The sequence below is a fragment of the Mugil cephalus genome, chromosome 14 (assembly GCF_022458985.1).
Source record: "Mugil cephalus isolate CIBA_MC_2020 chromosome 14, CIBA_Mcephalus_1.1, whole genome shotgun sequence".
Lineage (NCBI taxonomy): Eukaryota > Metazoa > Chordata > Actinopteri > Mugiliformes > Mugilidae > Mugil > Mugil cephalus.
The window spans coordinates 8421912-8433978 of NC_061783.1; the positions used below are offsets into that span (position 1 = coordinate 8421912).

The window sequence follows — 12067 nt, forward strand, 5'->3', positions numbered from 1 at the left end:
CAGCTGGATGTTTGGCAGCGTGCAGCATATTCCTTTGACTTTTAACTTCATTTAAGGTTGAGAGCCGCCGGTGCCAAAGCCGCTGCTGGTGGCACATGATCAGTCCGGGGCCCTTAAATCTACCGTGTCAGATTGAGGCCTTGAGGATGTCAGAGCTCCTTGGGGCTGCACCCCGGGTCTTTATTACTCTGTGGCAGTGATGGCCGGCAGACGGTAGGGTAGAGTGCTTAGGTTTTTTAACCACTGATCCCCAATCAAGATGAAGACCAGTGGGGATTAGAAATGGGATTAAAAGACCCTCGGCCTTGCTCGAGCTTACTGTCATCCATCCATCTAAATTGTGCATTACATTTATCTCTATTTTTGAGCACGCTTTTAAATGAGATTGCTCAGTTGACCGCCTATGATGCATAGTTATTTCAGCTCTGTCATTTGTATGACAGCAAGATGCTTCTACGCTTATTAGAAATGGAATAGGGAATGTATGAGCGATGCATAAATAAATGTTTGAGCGGTCCAATGTATATTTTATAGGCGCCGGAAAAATTTTCAACAATCTAACAGAGCCACAGTGAACTGTAATGCATCACACATGTGATATGTGCTTCACAGTGCAGCCATGGTGTGTGTGTGTGTGTGTGTGTGTGTGTGTGTGTGTGTGTGTGTGTGTGTGTGTGTGTGTCAGTGGGGGTTCAGTTCAGCCAGATATCCTGCACCAAGGCAGAGAGAGGGTCAAAGCACGGCGATGCCAGAGGCAAGGTCAGGAACCAGAGCACAGACGAGCTGAATACCCATCATCATTTCCACAGAGAGAGAGATGGAGAGAGACAGCAGACAAGAGAGGAGAATTTCAAGAAAGTAGCAAGTGGAAAATAACAGAAATGTGTGTATTTCTCGTGTGTTTCATTTCATCTCAGTGTCCCGTCCACCAATGCACGATCGGGAAACACGAGCATTTTTCCAAACAGCCGATCTATCTTTCGTTAGCTTCCCCTTTTGAAGCATGTTAAACTTTCATGAGAGTCAAACGTAACATCCATCTGAGCTGGCGAAAGTGACAACAGGTTGAGAGCCGGTTGAGGGGACAGGCGCCGTTGTGCGTGGGTGGGAGGTGAAGGGGGTGAGGCGGGGAGGGACGGCGAGCTTGACGATTTGGGTGGGCAGATGGCACCGACATATGGGCCAGTTAGGGGCAAAATAAATAAATAAACGCTCGCACATAAATGCTGAGATGAACTGCGAGCGCCGCAAACGGTTCGCCCTCAGCTGACGTAGCCGGCTGAGGGAGTGGGAGATCGTCAGTGCTGGAATCGCTCTATGTAGAGCAAGGCCGCTTCAAAAGCGCGCGCGCAGACAATTGCGACGGGGATGACAATAGGCTTTACGGATTTGAGCCTCTGTGTGATCCCTAATCCCCACGTAAGTGTACATTACCCATGCATGCATTAGAACGAGGGGGAAATATACTGTACACAAACAAAGACTAATCTGTGTTTCAAACGTGGCTGCATCTGCGCACACTAAATATAGGCTCCACATACAGGTCACGGAGCGGCAAAGTTTCCCCCTAAGCTCAACTGTTTTTCTCCCTCTGTCCACACTCATTACCTACCAATGTAATTGAAAAAAAAAAAAAAAAAAATGAGGAGGAAGTAAAATAGAAAAGCGTGCACCCCCTCTTATAACTGGGGGATGTGGCTTCTTCACGATTAACACATCACATTCAGACTCATGTTAAATAGGAGTCATTGAATGAGCTTCTGATTGACCCCCAATTACTGTTCTAGTAGAATTGTCCTGCCATTTCCGCCGTCACACCTTACAGCAAAAGCCACAGAGAGCCTCCGGAGAAAGCATCAGAGGGATCTCCTTGTTAAAAGGCATCATCATCATCAAGTGGAGAAAATGTGGCACAATAGTGGCATTAACAGGAACTGGATGTTCCTCCAAAATTGATGAAATGACACGGAGAGGGAGGGCGCCGAGAGGTCTACAGCAACATTTAAGAAGCAGCAGGAATTTCTGGCTGTGTTGTACATGTCACAAACATCTTCCGTATTCTTCATTTGCTGTAGGGTAGCAAGACAGAAGCCTTTTCTTACAAAGAAAACCAATCAAGCCCAGCTAAATTTTGCAAAAACACATTTGAAGTGTCCCAAATGCATGTGGAGAAAATGTGTTCTGATCTGACAAATCCAAGGTTAAAATTTTTGGCCGTAACTCAACAAGGTATGTTTGGCAGAAAACCCGACACTGTACATTACAAAAAGAGCAACATATGCACAGTGAAGCATGGCGGTGGCAGCATCATGCTTTGTTTTTCTGCAGCTGGAACTGGGATCTTAGTCAAGGGGGAGGAAATTACGAGCTGTTCCAAACACCACTCAATGGTATTTGGAACACAAAACCTTTGGGCTTCTGCTAGAATCCTGAAAACGAAGAGGAACTTCATCTTTCAGCATGACAGTGACCCAAAGCATACACCCAAGCAGAAGAATGGCTTCACCAGAAGAAGATTAAAGTTTTGGAATGGCCCAGCAGGGGCCCAGACCAGACCTGAATCTTACTGAAGATCTGTGGGGTAAAGACAGCAGAGCACAGAAGACCATTTTTTTAAGAAGACGGGGCAAATATTGTGCCACGTTCATAGCTTCCTACTCCTACTCAAAAAGACTGGAACATCTATGCAAACACATACTTTCATATACTGTTTGTAGTTTTACTTCCCTCTCCCTAAAATATGTTTTTCATTCAGGTTTTTTTTCACCTGAACTGTTATAGGTCACATTAAATGTGAAAAGAGTTTTGAATTGATTGGTTGTAGTTTCATTTTTTTTATCACAAATCACCATTATGTTTTATCACAAAAACCTGGCATCTGACAGTAGATTGTAGACTTATTATATCCACTGTACAGTACCAGTCAAAAGTTTGGACACACCTTCTCACTGACTTGAATGAGAAGGTGAGTCCAAACTTTTGACTGGCAATATATATATTCTCCACCTCTCATCTTCCCCCCTGCTCCAACCTCAAAGCCCGTGGCTGAGTTAAAAGAGAGTGAGGTGATATCCTCCAGCAAACAAATGCCTGCCTTGTACAACATGTTCTCTGTCCCTATCAAGCGGTGCGCCCGTGCCCGGCTCCAGTCAAGATACGCTCGGAGCAGGCAATCGAATAAAGCGGCACTGAAGTGCCGAATACTCCGCAGTGTATGGGAGCGCACTATTTTGGTCTGTGAGCAGGTGTCCGTCCTTGCGTTTGCATGTGCGTTTAGTGTATATATATAAATTCCACGTTTTCTATGCATGATATGCATCATTCAGCTTCTCTCCACGCCTTTTCCTAAAAGCTTCTGAGGAGGGTGTCGTGATGACTCGCGGCTGTTTACACTGATGCATTTAAGTATGTGCATTAGCTCTGAAATGTAAGCTACCAGTGGATCTTATAAACAGCCCATCCTCGTCAATTTACGAGAGCAGTAACGTTTCACATGTAACCGATAAACAGCTGCTTCACTAATTGCATAGGAATACTCCATTTATGCTGTCGATACATGCACGCAAAAGGATGCCGGAACAGCCTTCCACATTAAAATAAACACATCATCTCTTGCGTGAAAGGGTGCGTCACATGAACTCAGGACCCGGTCAGGGTGAGCGTTCGTGCCCTCCTCGCTGCGTGTCAGCAAACACGTTACCTAATCCCTGGCAAACCCATTTGGATGTTTTCCCATATTCCTCGCGTTTTGGCCGCGTTTGGCTGATAGACATCACTGCCACCTTGCTACTTTATATTCCGTCTGGCGCTCAGCCCTCGTCATGTCTGCGAAATTTAATTTGATTGCAGCTGTAATCTGCCGGCTACTTAACTGACTTTGCCAATCATTGTTCCTCTCCCACCTGGACGGAGAGGAGTAGTTTGATAAGTTACAACGCGCCGTCCTCTCCCTGCGTACCTGCTCTCCCATTGTGCGCCTTGGTCACCGGAGAGTGCCCGTCTGGAACTGGAGAGAGTAATGAACTGACCAGAATTTTTCTCTCATCCATCTTGTTGTCACATTAGACAGGAAGGCCCTCTGTGATGGCACCCCTGACACATTCAGTGCTTATAAAAACAGTTTGCTCTGTCGAAGCATCATCTGTCAAACCTGTCTCTTCACATGAGTCTGCCTTGGCCAACGCATTTTTAAGAAACGTAAAGTCACAATTAAAGTTGAAAAGAAGCGTTTTGCCCCATAACTTTGTGACAACATTGAATCGTCAGTAGGAAACTGTACACGACTGTAGTCATAGTTGTTTGCTCTAGTTTTTTAGATACGCCATGTTCCTGTCCCTGTCCAACCAGAGAAAACAAATTGGATCAAGAGTATACATGGTAACAAGTGCTAACAATTTACTATTGTACTGACTGTGTACGCCCTCCCTCTCAATCCAACTGAAAATCCTTTTGATTGTGCTGGATCCATCTCGTCTGTTCAAACCTCGTATTTATAGTCAATGGTTCAAACTGAGGTGGTTACTCGAGGAACTTATACTGTGATTGAGCTATTATTTTGATCATTAGCGGTATATACGTAAGTGCCCATCTAAACACAGCCACGGAAACAACTGACAAACTTAATGCCTACTCAAGGTCTCACTTGTTCAGGAGCTGTTAACCGTATCAACTGTTAAGTCTTTATTACCAGATAAAATTTGCTCTTGTGCCAGGAAACTATAAGCCAACGTGGTGAGAGGTGGTAAACACACTAAGGGTGATTAAACGATTGATGTGCTGCTGCCTGGTGAAGACCGTGTGACAGGATTAAAAGCTGTGGAAATGGCAAGTCGGCAGATCTTGAGTGTCGTCTGTTGTGTCAACTGCTGTTTCCGAGGTCGGGAACGAACTGTCAAGCTAAAACAAATAAGTAGACCTACAGTCACACATTAAAACCACTGACAGGAGAAGTAAATAACATGGACCATCTCGTGACAATGCAAGTTCTGCTGGGAAACTTTTGGAGCTGGCATTCGTGTGGATGCTGCTTAGAAATGCACCACCCACCTAGACCAGATCAAGCACCCCCACCCCACAGCAATGACACTTCTTGATGGCAGCAGCCATCTCCAGCAGGAAGCAGCCTGACACAGACACACACGCAAAAATGGTTTAGGAACAACTCGAAAAACAACACACAAGGTGTTGAGCTGGCCTCCAAATTCACTAGATCCCAAAGTGATCAAGCATCTGTGGATGTCCTGGAAAAGGACTGACCCACGGAGGCACCTACCCTCAACCCATAGGACCCAAAGACCCACACTGACAACATTCTGTAGCCAGACACCAGAGGACACCCTCAGAAGGCCCATGTCCATTCTCTAATGAGACAGAGCTGCTTTGGAGACACAAGGGAGACGATATTAGGAAGGGGGTCATAATGTTATGCCTGATAGATATGTACTGTATATACAGTACAAACCGACCACAGTTCAAAAACGTTCATAATGAATACATCTGCTTTAACAATTATGGTTTATTAACCTAACAAACATAACAGTATGACTCAAGTATTTCATGCCCACGCTGAATGTACATAATTCCTCCTCTACTTTCTAAGCAGCATAAAGCCGCTCTCCATGTTCTCTGATCTCAGACTTGAACCTTGTCAGTTAAACTGTCACTGGCAATATCCATGTGCCATGCAAAGGCAGTGGTTTGCTGTAATTCAAGTGCAATGAGACAGTGACCTGCACCCAAAGCCTGGTTTAATGGTTATGAACAGTTTAACTTTGCTATTGACAAAAAGTCCGATCGCTATGTGGGTTAATGGCGATAACAGCCAAATCGATTGTGCTGGTTTACATTCTGCATTCCACTTGCTGACCCTCAATGCATTAACTCAAACGGTGCGTGGCCTACACGGACAAGACGAATGAGAGAAAAGCCATTAGGCAGGAGTGAACACTTCAGGATACTGATGGTATTGTCCAGAACCAACTGAATGTCCACAATGGAAAAGCAAATTAAACCGCCAACTCGATGCGAGAGTACTGACTGCAACAAAGGAGAAGCCGCTCCACGGAGGAGTTGTGAGTGATGTTACTTTTGAACTCTTGGCGGCACAGAGAGAATGGTGTTTGTTCTCATTGACTAATTTAATTAACAGGAACACAGAGAACTTCATTAGACTGTTCTCAGTTCATTAATAAAGTGAATGTGACTGGGCACGAGCACACCCGAGATAAACATCAACACACACACACACACAAACACACGACACACACCAACACGAGTATCAGAATCAGTGAGTAACTTACGGGTTGCCATAGTCCCAGACAACGCACTGAGGATCTGATGTACCCTGCAAGATACGGGGGAGGAAGAGGGGGAGGAGAGAAGATAAGCTGTTATTGCCAGTCGAGAGGGTGAGTGAGAGAGGGTAGGCAGCGGGGAAGACGGAACAGCTAGCCAGAGGAGGAAGAGTGATGCAGCACCGGTGGAGGAGAGAGGTAAACAGACAATGAAAGAGAAGGATGGAGACAGACGACGGGAGGGAGAGATGGAGAAAGAGCCATTGTCAGAGCAGATAGATGCTGCCGCAGAAGGAATGAGGGTGAAAGAGCTGCGGACTGAGAGGATTCGACACAACAAAAAGAAAAAGCCATTTCATGGACAGTAATATGCAGCAAGTTGGAGTCATAAACATCCTCCAGAGGATGAACTTTCAAGTTATTTACTCAACTGCAGCCACAGTGGAAAGCAATAATGTCGATGTAAACAACTAGGAAGCAGTAAGTACAACAACAAAGTATTGTGAAGAGATACAATGGAGCTTTTAGAGGACGTGAAGAGCAAAAGTATGTTATAATCCGCAAAAAAAATAAAGAAAAATCAAACGGGACTAAATGTGGGTGATCTGCTACCAACTCACTCTTAATCCGTCAACTCGCTGGAGCTAAAAGCCAATTCGCTGAGGGTCAAACGGCAGGTGAATCGTGTGGCAATCAAATATCGCCGATGCGAGGTGGCGAAGGGAGACCAGCTATGACACAATCAGAGAGTCAATCAAGGGATCGATACCCTCAAACTGACTCATCACAACTTGCTCCACTGATCTTCTGTGATCTCCGCATTGATTCCTTTTAAATAGATCGTCCACGCCCTTCCATCCTGTATGCCTCATTTGGTAAACAGCGGATTGGGTCTGGTGTTATTTGGTATTACGTGTTTCTGGTTCGGACCGAAGACTGTTGTGACATTTTGTTCCCTACATCAAAAGACTGGCAAAGACCTGACAAAATAGGCAACTCTGATTGCGAGAGAAAGAACCATCGAGTAAGCTTTCTGGGTCATTTGGGGAGAGAGCGGCCGGGCTCTTAATTGAATGCCCGGAAGTGAAATGCCGCTATTCCACCGGGCTGATGCAGAGGAAAATGGACCCTTCTCTGTGTCAGTCTGTTGGTGCTTCCTGACTCCTGCATTAGGCGCTTTGCCTTTGAGCTCCCCCTCATGGCAAAGGGGATTATAGCAGTAATTCCACAGTCAGACTGCAAGACTTGCTGCAGCTTGTGGAAAATATAAAGATTTTTTTTCTTGAATGAAGATCAAACATTTATTTTTTATTTTTCAGATTACGGTTTAAATGAAAAAAAAATCTGAGAAAGAGGTGATGCATATTCAAGAATGCACCGTGAGGACTTATTCCTCCAGAGGCAAGGTCGTCTTCCCTGCTCTGTGCGGCTCTTAACTGATCTCCCGTGAATCAGCGCACCCAGGAGTCTCTGCATGACTGGACCTGAGAGGATGATGCAAAGCTTGATCTGAGACCAGGCGACGTGGATTGATGGATGCCTTGTTCTGCTTCTTATGCGCGCCCGACGTCCCCGGCATTAGATGTCCCTGGGCGTGCATTAGCCCGGCGAGCTCTGCGAGCATTCGGCTATCAATCAGATCAATGTACGCTACAGCGGGAGTGACACCTGTGTACTCCCGCTACGTCTGCCTCCTCTTTAGCACTGATACCTCGCATAATGACAGCATCTGCTCAACTGATGCCTCTCAAAAGGGAGTAACGCGCGTCTATGATTCTAACAGACACATTTATGGGCGGCAATAATGGCACCTACCTCGAGAGCTCGATCTCCTTTTTCTCTTAAAAGGCAGATTTCTTAAAGGTATTCAAGCCCGCGGTCGTGAATACCGTATATGCCGTGCCAATCAAACGGAATGAGCTAATAGGAGAGAAAATGGTCGATCTGGTTCGGGGAGTCTTAAAAGGCTTTTACTTCATACCAAAGACTATAGATTTAGAAAATGAAACGGAGCAACCACGGGTGCTTTTGACTGACGAAAGTGGGTTAGATTACAGCGAAATGACCAGAAAGGCTCCCGGGCTCAGGGCTGCACGACTAACCAGAGCCGACTTTTGTAATTGAAAAGAAGTACATCAAGGATGGATGAAGGAGGGGGTGTAACACTTGGCATATGGCGCGCTGGTCCACTGAGAGGGACGCTGGGCTCTCCGGCCTCCTGCTTCCCGCTCACCATTAACAACACGCGCGCGTTAGGGCGCCAAGGAAGTACACGGGGAGTTTGACTGGAGCAGATGTCCTCTCAGCGAAGGCCTGACCCAGCACAGAGACCCCTACGCTCCCCTTTGAGAGCGAGGCCTGAGGCAGCTGTTGCCCGGGCCGCTGCCTTAGCAGCTGGATGCTTCTGCAACCGTCCAAGGTCGATACCGGGAGATTCGGCCCTCTCGAAGCAAAAGGCATTTCTTATGCGTTTGTGTTCGACTGCGCTTGAGGGCGCGCACGTTTTGTTGGGAGTAATGAAGAACCAGAAAGTTAGTGTTGATATAATTAAGCAAGTTCAGCCGTTCATTTTCTGTTGAAGCCTAGTTTTTTTGGGATACACTTGTTGAAAGTTTGCAGGTAGACGGGAAACTGTGACACAAATACTGTAGCTCTACGGCCGTGGGCTTAGTTGGCCCTGTCTAAAACAACTGAGGTACTCTGTGTGTTTGTGTCTCCCCTCCCCTTTCCTGTGTTATTTCGTCAGGTAATGGCTGCAGAGATGCTGCTCACCTGTGTAGACAGGCTATTGGATGATTATCTCGTCAGTCGGCCAATCACAACAGAGGAGAAACCTTAAGATGGAGGACGTCTCAGGCCTTCAGCCTCTTGATTTGGCTGCACATGATTTTGCTGTCTTTGTCTCTTAGTGCTCTTGCAGCGACTTTTGTGTGTTCAGGTTTGTGTGGGAGGTTTTTTGGGACTAGGTGAGACGGGGTACCCTGTACATTTTGTGCACTCACGTAGGTGATTATTGTTATTCCACTAGGTTTATGGGTTGTGCCACCGCTGTATTGTTTTGGGGAAAGTCTCTTGGTAGACAAGCCAGTTAGGCATTTTTGTTGATTTTCTTTTTCCAGAGGTAGCTCAGATAGGCCGTCTTTTGTTATATTACTTTCATTTTATTTGGCACAACCTCTTTGTCCCATCCTCCCTCACCTTAGCGTAACAATAAATCACGCTTGCTCATTTCCACAAGACTTGTTTGTTTACTGGTTGTCGTGTTGTCTTACACCTGGTTTTACCAGGTGGACGTAACAATAACATTCACATGTCCACTTGGTTGGAATTTTTTATTTGCACGGAGTTCTTTTACAAATCCAGCCCACCGTGGTTTGGAAACACATGGCTGATCTTCTATATTTTGCATTAAAGGTTGCTTAAAGCTGAATTAATTTCTAGTAGGGACGGCGAATGCGTGCGACCTTAAGGGCTGGTTACGTTTCAAAAGGAACCCAATAAACGCAGCTAATAGCTCAAATTAATATCGCTCTCATCACTCGCCTTGCTTATGCCATCGCAGGATTTTCGGCACAGACGTATTAATTTCGCAGCCTTGATTATTTTTCTACACGGCACATTCCATCGAGACTTAATGGAAAGTGTAAAACAGAGGGTTTTTGATGCGTTACATATCTGTATGTACATACATTTTAATATTTGTCTTGTGAATCCTTCGGGCAGTGAACAGTGTTTTAAAAATCCAAACCAGTGGAGTGCTTTTTTAAGTAAGAACACAGTGGCTTCACGAGCAGTGGGTTTGGGTTTACATATGTGCATACTGTCCTAGCCCTGTGCCAGCCTGCGTTCCAGATAAGTGCCCACTCTCAGCAGGGGTTTGCAGTACAGAACGGCACGCTGGAATCAGCATTAAGACATCACCCGCTGGACAGGGAGCGGGCAACCTGCAGCACCTGTGCTTTGCCAAAAGTGTAAAAAAAGGCAGAATAACAGAGGGATAAAAGATAGAGGCACATAAAGGACATGCCATAATTAAGTAATGAATCAGCGGTTTAAAGCGGGGAGATGGAGTGGCGGGGGATGGAGAATGAATCCAAAGTCTTTTTAATGAAACACTTTGCAATAACTCTGACCCTCAGGTCCCGGATGATACAGCAACACGCTGATTTCACTGGAAGATTTTAATATGGGTGTTCATATACATATATATATATATATGTGTGTGTGTGTGTTGTCTAGAGAGCACCATTAAATATTCAACATTATTTTCAGAACTGTGTCCACCTTTACACAGCAGAATGGCTAATGAAACCCGCATCTTAGCGAGGTCGTGAAGCATGCCTCTCATTAAACCAGCACTTAGTCCTCTCCGCCGAAGACACCCCGCGAGTCGTTTATGATAACACACTCAGCTGCAATATAAACCGAATAGGTATCGGGAGACACTTCGATGTAAGGGAGTGAAAAAGGTCTGCGTTTTCTTCCTGGCAATTCACCGAACGCTATGGAGCTTTATAGTATGCAGCACTTTCCGCAGAACTCGGCCGGGGGGAGAGGACTCCTTTAAAGCGCTAAGCAAATTTACTTTCATGACCAGAGCTTGTTCAGTCTACATAACAAGGAATGCAAATCCTTGCATAGGAAAGGGCTTCATTTGGAGTAATTTATATTTTTGCTGCGTGCAACATGTACACTTTGATAAGACTAAGAGAATTAGGCGAATATTCTGGTGGTTGCTTTGAATAATCCTCTCTATCTCTAAGACTAACAACATGCTCGGCGGTCAATATCAGAAGCCTGATGCGTATTAAATGGACACAGTAAGGTTCTTACAGATGGGGAGGGTGGGGGAGAAGAAAATGTGTTTTTTTTTTTTTTTTTTTACTTACATTTAAAAGCGGCGAGAGCTCCACCACCACCATGGGCTCGGTGGGTTGCGGTTCCGGCCGTACCGTCACCGTCAGGATCTTGGAGTTGATCACCGCGGGTGGGCTGCAAAAACGCAAACACACAAATGACTATTCTGCTGTACGTTTGTTTGAGGTAATTTTGAACTGAACTGACAATAATTACATGTGGTTGTTGGAAAATGTATTCAGATCTTTGACTTAAGTGCCTATAACGCAATGTGAAAATATCCCGACTAATTAAAAAAACCTGCATAAAAGCTCCAACTTAATTATTATCAGCAAAAGACATTAAAGTGAAAGCGCTGGTTTGTTCCTTCTGCTATACTGTTATATATGTATGGCCTCAATAAATTATTAATACTGAAGCATCAGTATGGAAGGAGCACGTTTCTGTTGTAGCCGCTGCAAGCGGAGCTGATTTGCGCTGCTTTATGTACAGCAGATAAATCCGAGGGCTTGTGAGATGATTAATGAGAGGGAAAAGAAGACAAAACAAAGTTGCGATACACCATTCATCCTGGACTCTCCTAATCTTTGATATTTTATCATTTGAACGGTTTATTGAATTTAAACAATGTGAGAAGTTCAGAACGATGAATAACTTTTCGCTGGAGCGGTTAACAATTCATAGAAATGTGACCCAGAGCAGATGAAGTCAGAGAGTCTGAACTTAATGCCCCTAATACTATAAGAGTAAGTCCAAATGTGTATGGGCCTAACAGCACATACACTCCAATCTTGTGTTGTGTGCTTTTGAAGATTCTTAAAAGTATTTTCAAAAATACATAAAAAGAAAAAAGAATGAGAGATAAAAAGTTCTTCAGTTAAAAAAAAAGAGAAAAAAAAAAAGAAAACAGAACCCTG

General features: G+C 44.9%; 1 protein-coding gene across 20 annotated transcripts in view; it reads right to left on the reverse strand.

Annotated features, from left to right (window-relative positions):
• Window positions 1–12067, reverse strand: part of adgrb2 (adhesion G protein-coupled receptor B2) — a 219120-nt gene that overhangs the window by 71717 nt on the left and 135336 nt on the right. For all 20 annotated transcript variants that reach the window (XM_047605271.1, XM_047605269.1, XM_047605270.1 and 17 more), the window contains 2 exons: window positions 11183–11285; window positions 6300–6343 (listed from right to left, as the gene is read on the reverse strand). In XM_047605271.1, the coding sequence (XP_047461227.1) occupies window positions 6300–6343; window positions 11183–11285 (147 nt within the window). The remainder of the gene's footprint in view (window positions 1–6299; window positions 6344–11182; window positions 11286–12067) is intronic.